Source organism: Anolis sagrei, chromosome 4 (genome assembly GCF_037176765.1).
Source record: "Anolis sagrei isolate rAnoSag1 chromosome 4, rAnoSag1.mat, whole genome shotgun sequence".
In the NCBI taxonomy this organism is placed as follows: Eukaryota; Metazoa; Chordata; class Lepidosauria; order Squamata; family Dactyloidae; genus Anolis; species Anolis sagrei.
The window spans coordinates 163,828,765-163,845,637 of record NC_090024.1 but is presented as its reverse complement, the minus strand read 5'-3'; the positions used below and the strand labels follow the sequence as shown (position 1 = coordinate 163,845,637).

The 16,873-nt window shown below is 36.1% G+C and overlaps 1 protein-coding gene across 1 annotated transcript in view; it reads right to left on the bottom strand.

Annotated features, from left to right (window-relative positions):
* The window catches only part of ANKRD13C (ankyrin repeat domain 13C), a 38,345-nt gene that overhangs the window by 15,220 nt on the left and 6,252 nt on the right, over positions 1-16,873 (bottom strand). The window contains exons 2-7 of the mRNA XM_060773720.2: positions 13,383-13,424; positions 8,001-8,105; positions 7,398-7,483; positions 5,710-5,755; positions 2,850-2,916; positions 530-674 (exon numbers count right to left, since the gene is read on the bottom strand). Of these exons, the coding sequence (XP_060629703.2) occupies positions 530-674; positions 2,850-2,916; positions 5,710-5,755; positions 7,398-7,483; positions 8,001-8,105; positions 13,383-13,424 (491 nt within the window). The remainder of the gene's footprint in view (positions 1-529; positions 675-2,849; positions 2,917-5,709; positions 5,756-7,397; positions 7,484-8,000; positions 8,106-13,382; positions 13,425-16,873) is intronic.

The following is a 16,873-nucleotide window of genomic DNA, read 5'->3' as shown; positions in this document are numbered from 1 at the left end:
CTCTTGCAGCCTTCTAATTTTTCAAAATACAAGATGCCAAACATAAACAGTAAAACCAAAGGTGGAGGTAAAAATCAAGGAAAGAATGCTTGCTGGAAAAGGAAGATGGTTACATTGAATTTCAAGTTTACTAAAAAGGATGTCAGGTAGTTATCTTCTAGGAGGCCATTTCACACATAAGCACCTTGTACACTTTTGAACACTAAGGCCCTGTCTACACTGGCTGTTTAATACAGTTTGAAGCTAGCTTCAAGTTGTGGCAGCTAGACAACAAACTCCCTCAAAAGCATGACAAAAAGCCCTTAATGTGCATCAGTGCTCTGTGGCTTCTGCAACCAACATCCAAGGCCTCGAACTGCTTTCAGAACTTCCTATGTGATCATTTACTTAGTAAAACCACATTCTACAAGACTGGTTTCAAACTGCATTAACTGGTCAGTGTAGATGAGGTCTAAGCATTAGATTTATTGAGATCAAAATATGAAAATATCCAGTCTCATATATAGTTATTGCCCATACTGTAGCTTACCTCATGATGTATTCGTTGGTAAACTTTTTGTTCATTGTCTAAAACTACAAAGGATTCAGAGGGTGCAGCATCACCATTGAAAATGAAGCTCAAGTCCCCTCGTTGGCACTTCATGTCAGTAAAATCTATAAGTGTTGTGTCAAGCCTGTGGAAACATTTGAATACTTGAGTTACCCAGAGGAGTTATTTATTTATTTCCTACATTTATATACCGCTTTTCTCCTCCTGAGGGAAATCAAAGCGGTTTCTAACATAATAAAGGCAAAATTCAATGCCATACGTATACATGAAAACCAAAGCATAATAGCTGGGTAATAACGTACAACTATAAATTAAAAACCTAACCATATTAAACATAAAATAACATTTAGACATAAAACATAAAAATTAAAACATCATTAATACAATAACATTTATATTAAAACCCACCCATAAATAACACAATGTAAAAACCGTGATTAAACTCATGCCATCCAAAACTGTAATTCTTGTACTACAAAGAGCACCCTCCATTATAGTCAAAGTCTGAAGACTTAATATGACAGAAACCAGAAAAAGCAAAACCTTTATTTCAAATTCAACAGAAATTTCACTGAGATGGGACTAGAAGGCACTGTCTTACAGTGGCTCTGGTCCTTCCTGGAGGGCCGTACCCAGGTGGTGGTGCTGGGGGACTCCTGTTCGAATCCCCAGCGTTGATCCGTGGGAGTTCCTCAGGGTTCCATTTTGTTCCCAATGCTGTTTAACATTTACATGAAACCGCTGGGAGAGGTCATCTAGAGTGTTGGAGTATGGTGCCACCTATATAAGGATGACACCCAGCTCTACTACTCCTTTTCACTGTCATGACCCTAAACCAGTGCCTGTCATCCATAATGGATTGGATGAGGAAAAACAAATTCAAACTTAATCCAGACAAGACAGAGGTATTCCTGGTCAGTCAGAAAGTAGCCCAAGGAATAGGGATTCAACCTGTGCTGGATGGGGTTACACTCCCCCTGAAAACAAAGGCTCGCAGTTTGGGGGTTCTCCTGGACTCGGCATTGAACCTGGAGGCCCAAGTATCAGGGGGTGGTCGGGAGGGCCTTTGCACAATTAAAACTTGTGTGCTAACTGTGCCCATTCCTTGAGAAGCCAGATCCGGCCACAGTAGTACATCCCGTCTAGATTACTGTAACACTCTCTATGTGAGGCTGCCTTTGAAAAGTGCTCGGAAACTTCAGCTGGTGCTGTGGTTTTTGACTTTGAATTTGTTTTAATTGGGAATTTTTAAATTCCATTTATATTTTAAATGACTATGTAAATGTTATTAAGTAAAGCTGCTTTGAGTACCCTTTGGGGAGATAAAGCGGGGCAGAAATAAATAAATAAATAAATAACGCCTACTTTAAGTTGGTCTTGATTAAAAATCCATTCTAAGTGGTGATGTCAACATGCTGAGACTACACCTGCTAAAACCCTTGAGAAGATTCTTAAAGTAACCCAGCCACGAAAACAGTATCACATAAATAAGACTCATGAAGAGCCAACCAATTAGAACTCTTAGAAAGTTATGAAGGTAGGCCAAGGGGGAAGTGAGGCATGAAGATCAAGAAGACAGGATTAGTTGAAGCTGAGTGAAATAAAGAAAGGGAAGGCAGATATACGACAAATTGGCGAGATAAAGTTGAGATACTATGAAAAGATGAAGAAGGCTGTTGAGTAGTTTGGTTGGGAGTTGTGTGTTTGCTACAGGAAGCAAAAGGTAGTGATGAAGTGTCTGGGAGATGGATTCTTGGGCCATATAAGGCAAATCATGACACAAAACATCAATCTCTCTCCTGCAGTTATCTCCCCATCATTTTATAATAAATTAGAACATACTGAAAATTTCAAGCAAAGAAGTCTGTAAGTGTGCTTCAGCACACACTTCTATGTCAGTATGTCCACAAATACACATGTACATACAAATACATGTGTATGCTTAACCATACTAATTTTTCCTTGCAGTCACAGAGAATTATACAGCTAAGTGTAAGCCTGAAGTATTGTTGAAATATTCAGAGTAAGGTTTACACATTCATTTTAGAGAACTGTAAAAATACACAGTACAAAAAGCCCTTTGAGTGTTCTGTAGATGGCTCTTCCCAATTCATCCATAATCTCTTATCTTCCTTTTTTATCCCAACAGGACATGAAATTATCAGGCTGTGAAAAGTGCCCAGAAGTGGTTAGATCACAGGAAAATGAAATATTAATTTATTGAAATATTAATTTTATAATGTTAGAATTATTTCAGCAGTATTTCTTTAACATAACCAAAAGTGAAGACTATTCTTACCTGATATTTATACCTTGTTTATATATTTTACATGCATCGGAAGGCAGGATTCGGGAAAGTAAAGGCACTGTATTGAACAAATATGAGATGCTGTTAAAATGTATGTCACATCAATTGATTTTTAACAACAGTGATGTATATCTGTTAGAGCAGAAGTCCTCAAACTTTTCAAGCAGAGTATGAATTCCTATGTATATGGCACATATTTTATTTGTAGTGCAAAAAGAATGTGTTAGAATACAAAATTTAAAATGAAGAGAAATTTTAACAAACATAAACTTGCCAGCATTTCAATGGGAAGTGTGCCCCCCTTTTGGCTGATGAGATAGTCAAGTTTATTAGGATTGTTGTTGTGTGCCTTCAAGTCATTTCAGGGTAACTCTAAGTCTAAAGTGTAGGGTAGGACCTTGGTAAAGGATCCTGGAGGATTGCATCCGGCCCACGAACCTTCGTTTGGGGACCTCTGTGTTAGTCATAGTTTCAAGACCATGAGATCATGACACCTGAAGCATTTTACATTTATACTAACATTTATACTAAGTGTACACTCCAAGGTTATTTGGCTTTTAAGACAGATTAATTGAAAATGTCTTAATTATTTAAATGCCCATGTACCATTCCTAACTAGCAAGTTTTAGAGCTGATACAGTTTTAAACCAGCAAAGTAGCTTGAGGAACAAGGTTACAGCATTCCCTCTCTTCTCTGTTGTGGAATACCCGAACTTTATGCTCTACCAAGATAACATTAAAATGCTATCTCTCATGTTACATAAAAGAATAAGTATGCCATTCTTATTACAACACAGGTTTAATGCACAGAATATTTGGCAATCAATCCTTGAAGTGACTGGGAACTCCCTCAGGCCTTTATGCTCCTTCCCCACCCACATAAATCCTTTCCCTTTCCCTTTTCAACACAGATGAAGTATTTTGATTCAATTGCATACTAACCATAGTTAGTTTTAACTATTTAAACCAGGCCTCTTTAAGCTGTGGCCCTCCCCTGGAGTTTTGGACCAGCTCCCAGAATTCCTGGCCATTGAACAAACTGCCTGAGCTTCTGGGAGTTGGAGGACCAAATACCTGGACAGCAACAAGTTAATGAGGTCTAATTTAAACCACAGTTATCTTAAATATCTAAATTATGTTAACTATGCCTTAAAATGGATTTGAAAACTGTAGATAAGATGAACTTGGGTAGAGAAAATTTCAGCCACTATTAACATTGAAAAGGTGGAGAAGGGATATATTTGAACAGAAAAAATAATCCACATTAAGTCATAGTTATCACCACAAATGCGGGTTTTCATATTAAATTAGACCAGAACTAGCTCCAAGTAAAGCCTTATTTTGGTGCTAAAAATATGAGTTGGCAAATTTTGGTAATTACTACTAACTTAGACATTATATACTAATTTCTATTCTGCCAGTATTTGCAAGAAGGGAACATTGGTGCACTCGTATGCATAAATGCTCCCATGAAACCCAATCTCTGCATGATCAGTGTTCCAGATTGTGCAGAAGCATTTGAATACAGGCAGCCCCCAAGTTACAAACAAGATAGGTTCTGTAGATTTGTTCTTAAGTTGAATTTGTAGGTAAGTCAGAACAGGTAATTTTTAAAGTGTAACACCACACACACACACAAGCTTTGGATAGCATAATGAAAGATTAACACCTTTTTGCTGTCTGTGCCTCTGTTTAGAAAATTTCAACCCACTTTCTGTTCCTGTGATAATTGGATTTTGAAAAATTTGGCTAGTTGTGGAAACAAAGATTAGTGATTAAGCTTTACTGGAGGCACCTTTTCCCCATGATAACTCTTTTAGCAGTGAATTTCTCTACCTAGAGGAAGGTTTCGGTCACTTCCTGTTGTCTCACTTCCATTCCTAACTATGAATTGTTGTTAAATCAGATATTACTAACTTGGGGACTGACTGACTGTATGTTTCCTTCCTAATCATATAAGGCTTACATCAAATCCTTTCTATCGATCTATCGATCTATCTATCTATCTATGATTTTAAAGTTACATTAAAAGTAAAAAATTAAAAAATCAAGAGAATATAAGTTTAAAATTGAAACATAAAAGATGCTAAGAAAACAAAAAATAGAAAGAAATATAGAAAAAAGAATTTTAAAAGAAAAGAGAGAAGTTATTGATTTCTGCTCTATCTTCATTTAGCTAGAACGAATAATACAGGCATCATCCTCTAGATTTCTTACTGCTGACTCTTCTCAAGCAAAAATACTTTTCAAATTAGTCTTCAAGTCTAAAAATGGGTAAATCTTTTACGTCTTCATGCAAAAAGTCAATAAAAGTTTTCCAATCATTCATTTTTTCCCAAACATCATTTCTTTTAATAAGTAAGTTAATTTATCCACCGCAGCCAAATCCATCATTTTTATCATCCAGTCTTCTTTTCTCAGTAATGTTGATTTTTTTCATTTCTGTGCATACAGCAATTTGGCTGCTGTGATCATAGATTACAACAGTCCACCATAATCATTTATAACAGTCAGTACAAGTAAAAAAAGTCTTAAGTACATAAAAGCATTTCTGAAGACCTTACTGCATCTATATCATCATCCAGTTGAGAGGCTCAGCACAAATTGTTCACATGTTGCTTTAATTCATATATAATGCCATTATACACACACACACACACACACACATATATATATATATATATATATATATATATATATATTGTTCATAACTGACTATAAACTACAGAGTGGAATATCTACTGAATTACAAATTTAAAAATACAAGGGCCAACCTAAGACATGTATGAGCATAGTCATCCCACTTAGCAAGTCACTCTTTTGGAAACTTTAACCTTTACCAAAAACTTACCCCAACTTTGAAAATCCCAGTGAAGTTCAAGATAGAAGTCACCTAGCTGGGAAAAAAAGAAATCTTTTAAGTGTTAACATAAAAAAACCCGATTACTACTCCTGCTTTCTTTAAAATCCTTTTCCAAAGGAGGAAGGGGCCACATGTATGATTGTTGTGGAGGAATGGATCCTCTTTCCTTAATGGTGGCAAAGAAGAGAAGCTATGATCCTCTGCAAGCTCACTTTGCTCCTGTTTCTGTATTTCATCAGCAAAGTTCTTATTTGAATCCTAAGCAGAGAAAAATATTGGCACAAATTGGCAGCAGAAGCATAGTTATCCCTTTCTTTCTTAACCAGAATGTTTGCTTTCTATGCTGGAGACATGGAAACTCCTGTGCATAGAAACTCCTGGGCTTGAACTCATGTGCATCTACCACAGAAACAAATGAAACTGGCACAGGACGGACACTATCTTTGCTTCAACAACCTACGTAGCCTTTCTCTCCAGCAATATACACATGAAAAGAATTTCATACATCATATATGTCAAACTCCTGGTCACCAACACTTGTTTAAGTCACACCTAAAGCAGAGACAGCAATCTTCCAACTCTTCAAATGTTGCTGGACTGGAAATGCCAGCAGCCCTAACAAGGAATGCTGGGTGTTGCAGTCCAACAGTATGGGGAGGGCTATAAAATTCCTTCTTCTGACTTAAAAGGCAAAACTGAATAATCTGAAGAAAGATGTGGGATAATGGGAGTGTCCAGTCAGGACCAGCTTCTACTTATAAAAGAGGGAACACTTGTCCAGACTGAGGATAGAAAAGTCACATTTGTACAGTTTCAATGAGGGTATGCATGAAAAATTTAATTATAGGTTGTTTTGGAAATCTGGATGAAGTATCGCTGGTACACAAAATTAAATGCCACACTGAGGTTTTCTTCCTCTTCCCTTCCTGACAATGCCAAAAAGAATGAGTATAAACTGTCAAAATAAATGGACACAAATGGAAATATCCAAATGCTCCAAGTTCATAGAAAATTATCCAAGAAGACACACAGCTATGATTGCTGTGTTTCTACCAAATCAAGGGATGAACGGTTATGCAATTAGTATGTGTCCTGTTTTTATTTTAAATAAAACTACCTTATACTTAAACAGTGTTGAGTATCCTGTGTACAATAAATGGTAATAGTGCCTAGTACACCAGTATCATTTCTGGACTGTAACAGCAAAATGTGAAAAAAAATCCAAAGGCATGAATACTTTTGCAAGGCAATATACGTATGCCATGCAAATGCAAAAGTCCATTAATTGTGGGAAAATCCCATAATAAAGGAAATGTCAAAGCAGCAGAGACAAGAAAAGTATTATAAGAGGACCAGAGAAGAAAATACTTTGTTGTTCTTACTCCACATTCTATGGTAATATGCAACACAGGACTACAGGTGATATCAAGTTGCCAAGTTTCCTCTAAGACCACCTTATTATCATGGCGAATTATTAATGAACTGATTATTCTAAGGGAGAGGGAAGGAAATGTGGAACTCACTGAATGGTTGGGTAAGTCTGATTGAAAGAACTGAAACTAAAACAGCAGTTTCTCAAAGTAACAAACCTCCGACTACAGTAACTCTCAAGTTATTAGAAGGCTAATTATCCCAATTTTCTCAAACGAGAGAAGTCAAAATCCTGACAAACTTACCTCCTTCAGGGCTTTTAATAATCGAGGTCGCTTTTCTTCAACGCTTTCCCTAGACTGTTGTTTCAGTTTCCTTAGCAGTGCTGTAACTAAATAAACATACTGTAAGCCATGGATTATATCCATAGCTATGGATTTTTGCATTGGTAGAGGGTTGGAGGAGCTGAACTATGGAATCATTTCTTCTTCTACAGTTAAGTGATTTTGTGAATTCTTAAGTGAATTTTAATAAATGCTTGGTTTTCTTTTAGTTAACCAATGTGTGATGTAATTCTTGACATAGTAATAATTAATGGTGATACCTCTTTCTTAATCCCTCCCCATTCTTTTATATTAATGTTGATGCCACTGAAGCAAGGAAGATTAAAAAATCATTGGTCATAATTATTGTCGTTTATCCTAAGAATCTATAAAAGAACCTAGCACAAATATTTAAAGCAATATAAAATTATTTAAAATTCATCTATAAAAACACAAGAAATGATCTTAAGATAAAATGCTTATAGTCTACATGTCAGTCAGGATTTGCAATAAACATCTGATTTTAAACGCTAAATGGCTTTCCTGTACATTTATGTTAAACACAGTGGCAGTTTCTTTTCTTACTCATTTGTCTATCTCCATAGCTGATGGCTTCTGCAAGAGGACTCCATCCCTGAGCATTTTTCACTTTCACAGGAGCATTGTGGGCCAAAAGCAAGTGGGCACATTCTATAACAAAGTAAGAAAGTGTAATTATTTTCCAAATAAGATTACCAAAATCTTCAGCTGCAAAATGCCATGGACAGATAGACAAAAATAATATTGTAAAATAATGATATTCTTCTTCTCCTCAATAAAGCAGCACATTAAATCAATACAGCTGAGGACCCCGTTTTTCAAACAATGGATGTAAAATTGTAATGAAAAATGTACAACAAAAATTATTCTTGGGATTTTCCAATTTGGCAGGCTGAATACTCAGCTATCTACATACTTTAAGAGCACTAGATCCTATCTGATCTTAGAAGTTAAGAAGGGGCAGCTCTGGTTAGTCCTTGAGTGGGAGATCACCTACTCCAGATGCTTTATGCTATATTTTAGAGGAAGGACTGGCAAAACCACCTGAGTATTCCTTGTTTAAGATAGCCCATGAAATTCATAGGGTCATCATAAGTCAATAGGTGACTTGAAGGTGCAGACCTACACTGAATCCCAAGGAAGCTCAACATGTTTATTAATTTATTTACTTTATTTGTACTCCGTCTTTCTCATCCCGAAGGGGACTCAAAGCGGCTTACAAACGGGCAAAAATTCAAAGCCGCAACATAGACACAACAATCAAACATGCCTTCAAATCAAAACTGATACCAGGAATCTTGTTTCACTAATCTAAGCAACACTAAAACATTATTAAACTCAATATCTCAAGAGTTATCATAAATATAGAGGGAATTCACACCTGAAAGAAAATATTCTGGAAATAATCTGTATCCACTGATGATTTTTCAAATCACAAAAAAGTCTTTCAAATTTAATTACGAAATCAGGAATTTAATCTAAAAAGCAAGATTTTAAATGTATTGTCGAAGGCTTTCATGGCTGGAATCACTGGGTTGTTGGTAGGTTTTTTGGGCTATATGGCCATGTTCTAGAAGCATTGTTCCAGAATGCTTCTAGAACATGGCCATATAGCCCAAAAAAAACCTACAACAATCCAAGCTTTTAAAGTTGTTTTATATAAAACTTTTTAGAGTTTTAAAAAATATGGTATGGATTAAGAAAGATACAAGAAAAGCTATAGTGAATCACTCTAAGGCATTTGAATGTTGTATACTGTTGAATCCTGTTCCCATAATAGTTAACCAATTACACAATAAGAGCTGTTGTGAATCACTCTAAAGCATTCGAATCAGTTTATTCTGAAAATGGCATACTCTAGTTCAAATAACTGGATTTACTCACAGTATCTAGCCATTGTGATCAGTATTAATGAAGAAAGGAAGAAAAAAGGGAAAAAAACCACCAAACCTCCTACTTTTCATAACTACATTTGCTTCAGTTCCTTTACTCTGCCTTGTCTCCCTTAATGGGTATATAATCTTCCACATGCAGAGCTATCAAATCTCTTATCTCTAGCAGGAATGATTCCTAGAGATGTGAAATACCAGAAAAAAATAGAAGAGGGGGGAGGGGGGAATGGGGAAAACAGCTTATGCAATGTTTTCTTTTAGAATAATTACATTAATGAAATGTTCCTTACAATTCAAAATCTCATACCTCCATTCTTAATTTAAAAATATTCTAAAAAGCAAGTTCTATGTCAAATTACTGCCTGAACATGTTTCATACTCCAGTATGACATGTATTGGACAAATATGGTGATGGTAAAGGTTTCTCCTGAAATTAAGTCTAGTCATGTCCGACTCGGGTTGGAGGTGCCCATTTCTAAGACGAAGAACCAGCATTGTCCATAGAGTGCTGTTACCTTCCCGCAGAAGTGGTACCTATAGATCTACTCACATTTGCATGTTGGCAGAAGCTGAGCCTAACAGCGGGAATTCACCCTGCTCCTGGATTTGAACCACCAACCCTTTGGTCAGCAAGTTCAGCAGCTCAGTGGTTTAACCTGCTGCACCACTAAGGAGCCCTATAGGACAAATACAATTATAATGCATTTGATGCTCCTAAAATAATAAAACTACTTTCAATTTGTAAAAGGCTTAAATGTGCACTGGCCCCTCAGTGTCTGCTGTGGTTTTGTTTCAGGATCCTCTGTAAATAGCTCTGTTTAGCTACATTTTATTATGTTTTGTTTTTTATTTACTCCTTTTTTGATATTATGTATATTATTTCTGTGTTGTGAGCTGCCCCAAGTGCCTTTGGGGAGAGGGATGGGATATAAAGTTTATTATTATTTATTATTTTAACAAAATCCATTAATATTCAAGTCCCATTATATACAGATGCATGATAAAATGGTATTCCTTACATAAAACAGCAAAACTGAGGTTTGATTTTTGGGATTTTAAAAAACTAAACTCATAGATAATTAAATCTGTAAATAAAGAATCTGTGAACACAGAGATTGAACTATACTATCGCATTTCCTCCTAAATTTTTCTAAAGATTTCCACTCCCCTCCCCCAAAAACCTTCTTCTCCATGGCCTCAGAAACACCAAGAATGTTACCATTCTAGTGATTCTACAAATTATTTTCCTGTATTTTGTTGCCAGTCATTTATTTTGCTTCTCCTGTGGCTAGTTAAATAGGCTGATCTAGTCTAGTGTCAGACGCATTACTTTTGACAGCTCTCTGCTCATCCCTGCTAACAATGCTTAGCATAGATGAGAAAGAAACAAGAGAAACCTCTTCTGTTACAGAAAGCAACAAAACTTCTGAAATTTTCAAATCCAGTAAGAGGAACTGCAAGAAAAGGGGTTTTCTTGTACAAATCTTCTTCAAGAGCAAATATTCATAAGAATGTTGATTCAGCCCATCCTTTGAAGCCAAGTCTACTTCCTATCCTGCCCAAAGATTTAGTCTCCTTTATGGATAAAGGACAAAAGATCTGTGAATCCTTATGTTGTCTGTGAACAATCGTCAGTCCCCATTACTGTTTACAAGTAGTGCCTTCACAGTGCTGCTCTGGATATTGTCACAGTGCTGCTCAAGGAATTGCATACATACATACAACCAACAATCAAAACTAGTTTAAGAAACTCTTTAACCCCAATATTTTCTAGAAAAGATATGCGTCTTTATCATTGACAAACACCCTCTTTCTTCCATGGTCACCGACCCATTTGCAATAAAGAGATAGATATTTTCATTCAATGATGATATTCAGTAAGCTATCATCTAAAATAGTGCCCAACACTCATTTTAATTAAATTTTCTTTACTAAAGACCTCACAAGACCCTGAAAGTTCCTTCCTCCTTCAAGAGCACACTGATCTGCTTAACAAAATTTCTATTTATCTGTACAGCACTTCAAGTGAGATTACAACTTGACCTAGTTAAAATTGGAACCCTATGATCTGATTATTTTCAGTTTCATTAAAATGAACAGAACACAAGCGTACACAAGCCATAGTACTATCACATATCTAGGCTGAAGGTTTGACTATTATGCAACGGTTTCAAGTCTGAACCAGTAAATTCAGCATATTCTCTGTGTTATCTCTGGATGCCTTGCTAATCCGAAATGAACCTTATTACTCTACTACTGTCTATGTTGAGTTAATCCAGGATTTCATCCTAAACTGACTATTTACTATAAAATATAGGTTATCATTTTTTCAGTCACCTTGGACAATGGGAAGCTTGCATTATTGTATGAAAAAAGGAGCAATTTTCCAATATAGTTCTTGAGAGCTAAGCTGCAATTCAAAAACAGGCTTCTAGTTTTACAATCTAATATAAAAACTTTATTTTTCTGTAGCACTCTCTACAGCTTTTCATTTCAATTAGATTGTCACTGGATTTTTGATGTATCTACCAGAACAATACTTTTGAATTAAAAAAAACAAGTGCTATCACAGTTTCTATACAAATTATTTTTAATTTGTTTTAATATATATATATTTGTAAAGATTGAAGTAATATGACCTGGTGAAAAAAATGAATGAACTATAGTGAACAAGAATCACAACCAAGTTTCACACCTGATCAACAGAAGAAATGATGTCACTGCTAGTGGCATGGGCAGGTAGGTTTAGGAAGGAAGGAAGGAAGGAAGGAAGGAAGGAAGGAAGGAAAGAAAGAAAGAAACATGCTTCTTTAAGTGCCTGCATTTTCTATCTTTCTATCTATCTTTTCTATCTTCAGGGCAGATTGAAACAGAGTTAGTACAGTCTGTTCCGCTTTCAACATACTGAGCGACTACACTGTGTTTACAGCAAAAATTAATAAATCATAATTTAGTCATCAACAATGTAAGGTCCATTGACCTTAATGGGCACATTCAAAACATAACCATATCTAGACCAGCCATTGGGCACATGCAGCCTCTGAGGGCTATATTAGTCTCCCCAAACCTCCCACTCACAATTCCCCTGTGGCAGAATTTCCCAATAGGCATCTATTTACACTTACATATAATGACTCCCATTTCCCATTTTACTGCCCATTCTCTCAGTTTGCAGGGGTCCTTTCAGAGCTCTTCAAAATCCAATTGTGTTATCACCACCCTAAACAATGTACTGTCACCAGCAATCTTCACATCCAGATCATCATGAACATGCTAAAAGAAACCAGTCCTTGAAGAGATGCCTGAAGCCCCTCCCACACAGCTGTATAAAATTCAACTTGAACTGGATTATATGGCAGTGTGGACTCAGATAACCTAGTTCAAAGCAGATATTGTGGATTATCTGTCTTGATATTCTGGGTTATATGGTTGTGTCAAAGGGCCCTGAGAGACCTGCTTTTCACTTTTCTCCATTATGAAATCTAACTTTTTATCAAACATTAACAGAAATTTGCTCGATATTTTCAGTTTTAATTCAGCAGCAAGTAAAAAAAATGGGATAGAGTGGGTCGTATTTAGCAAATCCAGGCCCTTTCCACACAGCTGAATAAAATCCCACATTTTCTACTTTGAACTGGAATATATGGCAGTGTGGACTCATACAAAGCAGTTCAAAGCAGATATTGTGGGATTTTCTGCCTTGCTATTCTGGGTTATGTGGCTGTATGGAAGGGCCCCCCAGATGCCATTCCCTAAAACAGGAAAAGCTGATAAGGAAAGACAGGGATTAGTATATTTGCAAAGAGAAAACATTTGTTTCCTGTCAGTGGTCCCTCATCCTCCAATCATTCATGGTTTTGAAAGTTGATAGAAGATGAGAAGAGGAACTTTTTGCTTGTTCTATCTATATCCACATTTAAACACATTTCAATATGAACAGAGAGAGAAGAAATTGTTACATTAAATCTAGTCTAGATTTCTATGTAATATGACATTTGGTTTTAAAAAATAGGAACATAGGAACAGAACTACCAACCTTTATTCCCCAGCATCACGGCAAGATGTAAAGGAGTGTTTCCTAAAAATGAAAAAAAAAAGTTCAGTGAATTTTATACAACTTTTATCAAAACTATTACTATTTTTGAGTTTATAATTTAAGTTCAACAACCCTATTTGCAGTATTAATCACAGCAAAAATCACTTCAGTATATTATCTGTATTATTTCTCATTCAATTTTGCTACTAGAAAAATCAATAGGATAATTAAAATGGGCAGAAAAATACCAAAATACCCAATCACCCTAAATTAACTATGGATTGTACATTATCAGGAATGACATATCTAGGTCACTACCCATAAGGAATTTATTCTAATAAAAAATTTAACAGATTTTATTTATTCATTGCACAGATCCAGTTTTGCAAACAACCTCTTATTAAAGTACACGAATGCAACTGGAGAACATACACATTATTTACTATACTGTAAACTACTGAAGGATAACTATTTCCAAGGACAGAATATACATTACATCTTTTTTTAAAAGGCCAACATACATAATTCTTTAAAAATAAGTAAAGTTAATATTATATTTCAGCAAGTATTAGGAGTTGCAGTTGTAATACGAGAACACAGAATTGGATAATTGACATACAGCTCAGCATCTTGATAACCTCAAACTTTATTTTTTATGACAGAGAAGAAAAATAATGATTGGAAAATCATACAAGTAGGGTTGGAAAGCTAAGTAGGATTTCCAGCTGTCTGGGGCATTTTAGTGTGCTGGAGTATGACCACAAATTGAAAGGAAAGAATGCAGTTTTCATAAATTGGGATGCCTTTTTTTTTTTTTTTTGCTGTAGATGATGAAGCTGTATAACGTTGGATTTCGTAAGCAGACGCCTTTTTAAGTAAACTGAAAATGGATGTGCAGTGGAACTTTCTTCCCTGCATTTCTACAGCCCTGAGTGCTCCTCAGGCACCTGACCTGGACAGTTTCGAAGTCTTCAACAGCACATTTTTTGATCCCTGAGATTGCAGAAGCCCCTCCCCCTTTCAAATTCTGTTGATTCTATCAGTAGACTCAACATCATTGGATCCAGACAAGAAAAATGTTCACTACACACATCTAGTTTTACTTATATATACTGCTATACTTACTAGCCAGGACTACTAAATGAAAATCAACATAGAAGGGGAAATTTGTTGTTAAACTGGTAACTAATGAGAACTGTTCCCCAATTAAGAAAGTGTGGCTGATTAACAAATGCCAACCAATAGGCATAACCCAAACAGTTGTTCCAAAGGGGGAAATGGTTTGTTATTAGGTGGTAAACACAATAAACACTGTTCCGAGGGTAAAGGGTCATCCTATACAACAGAATTGTGACGTTTCCCCTTTGCTAAAATATGACCAATTTCTATAGGTAATTCCAATAGAAATGATGTTTAAGTTACTTTTCAATTACATTGTGATCTTTATGTGATTTAAAACATTTTATTCAATGTTTAGGGGCTGTTATACATAATGAGAATGTTTTTCAATTTACTGCCATAGCTCCTAAGCTGTGTTCGAGACATGTATTACTACAAAAACAACTTTGGTGAGCAATTTCTTAGCTTTCATTTAAAAAATCAAAATGAGGGAATTCAGTGTAGGAACTGAAAATCAAGGATTCTGACAGTTTAACCAATCTATTCTACAGAGATCTGTGACTACATTTTTGGAAAAATTATAATAACTACAGTAAAACTGACTGCTAAATGATGTGATACCAGTCATGAGACTTTTAACTCTAAATGTGAGTCAAGTCAGTCAATTATGGATGGAGCATTACATTTTCCAACATTTTAGAAAAAAAGTTTGCTGTAACAAAACTTTGTCCTCTACTTGCCCAGCCTCAAGATCAATCAACCATTCATTCATTTATTTAATACAGCTGATATGAAAACTGATCTATAATTCAGCACAGAAAGAGGACCTGCTTATTCAAATAGCACTCCTTATTTTCTCAGCAAGGGCAATTTCTTTCTTACTTTTATACATTATTTTACATTTAATTTTGTTTTTTAAATTATTTAAGAAAAGGCCAAAATAAAATACCCAAATGATATGTAAAGCCACCAAAACTACACATCTGTATACTAAACTACAGATGTCCATTACTACTAAACTACAATTATGTGACTACTAAAAATAACTAAACAGAAAGAGAGGAATAAAACACACAAACTCACAGAAACAATGACCAAACAAACTTTCCACTCTGTATCCGATGGCAGTTATCTCTTCTTAGTTTGCTCCCTTTATATCATTCATTTTAATTCTATTCATCAAATAAAGTACTTTAGGTTTTTTTTAAAAAAAGATTTCAAAAAAATGTACAATTTTTTTTTTGTCGTGTCAGGAGCGACTTGAGAAACTGCAAGTCGCTTCTGGTGTGAGAGAATTGGCTGTCTGCAAGGACGTTGCCCAGGGGATGCCTGGATGATTTGATCATCCTTGTGGGAGGATTCTCTCATGTCCCCACATGAGGAGCTGGAGCTGATAGAGAGAGCTCATCCACCTCTCCCCAGATTCGAACCTGCGACCTGTCGGTCTTCAGTCCTGCCGGCTCAGGGGTTTAACCCACTGTGCCACCGGGGGCTCCTTACAATAAAGATATCAAAATATTATGGAAAAAAATGAAAGCATGGAATCAATTTCATCAGTAAATCAATGTCATGTATTCCATTTACATAAAGCTTGTTTAAATAAAATGTGCCTTGGGCTTACATCAAAAACAAGGTAATATCAATCCATGCCTATGGCCAAGTGGTAGTAGGTACTCCAGAGTGGGAACTGAAATATTAGAGGCTCTATTCCAAATGACAACCAATCAAATCTCAGAAGCACAAAAGCAGCACTTGACAACAACCCCAATGGCTAATATAATGGATAACAGACATTCATATCTTGGCACCAAGTTGTTAGTGTCATTATACACCAATATCCAAGACTTAAACACACACCAACAGCAATAAAGCAGGATATACAGTTCTTTTAGGAAGGGAGTTACATGTTAATAAAAGAACCAGCTCTCAACAACAGTCAGACTATCAGGCTCTGTATTAGCGGAGGTTCCAGGTCAAGCTTGAGGGCAACCTCAGAGAAAGCACATTACAATAATCCAGTCTCAAGCTTACCAGTGCCTTGCCCACAGTAGCAAAGTCACCTCTGTGCAGAGGGGGTGATCACTTATACACAAGCCACAAAAGCATGGTACAGTATGATCCATACCACTTGGGTTTCCAGTGGCACAAACACATTTCTTTCAGAGAGAATGCAACATCACTCACAAAAGGCCCAGACCAATCTCATGGATTCAATGACTGCTTGGACACAAGGCGTCCATATTGCAATGATTCCAAATATGATCAAGGGCTTTTGAGGCCACGTCCAATTCAGAGGACTCAGCAAAGGTCTCTGTGGCATCTGTGTATCCATGGCAATCTGCTCCAAATCCCAAAGTGATCTCTCTCTCAGT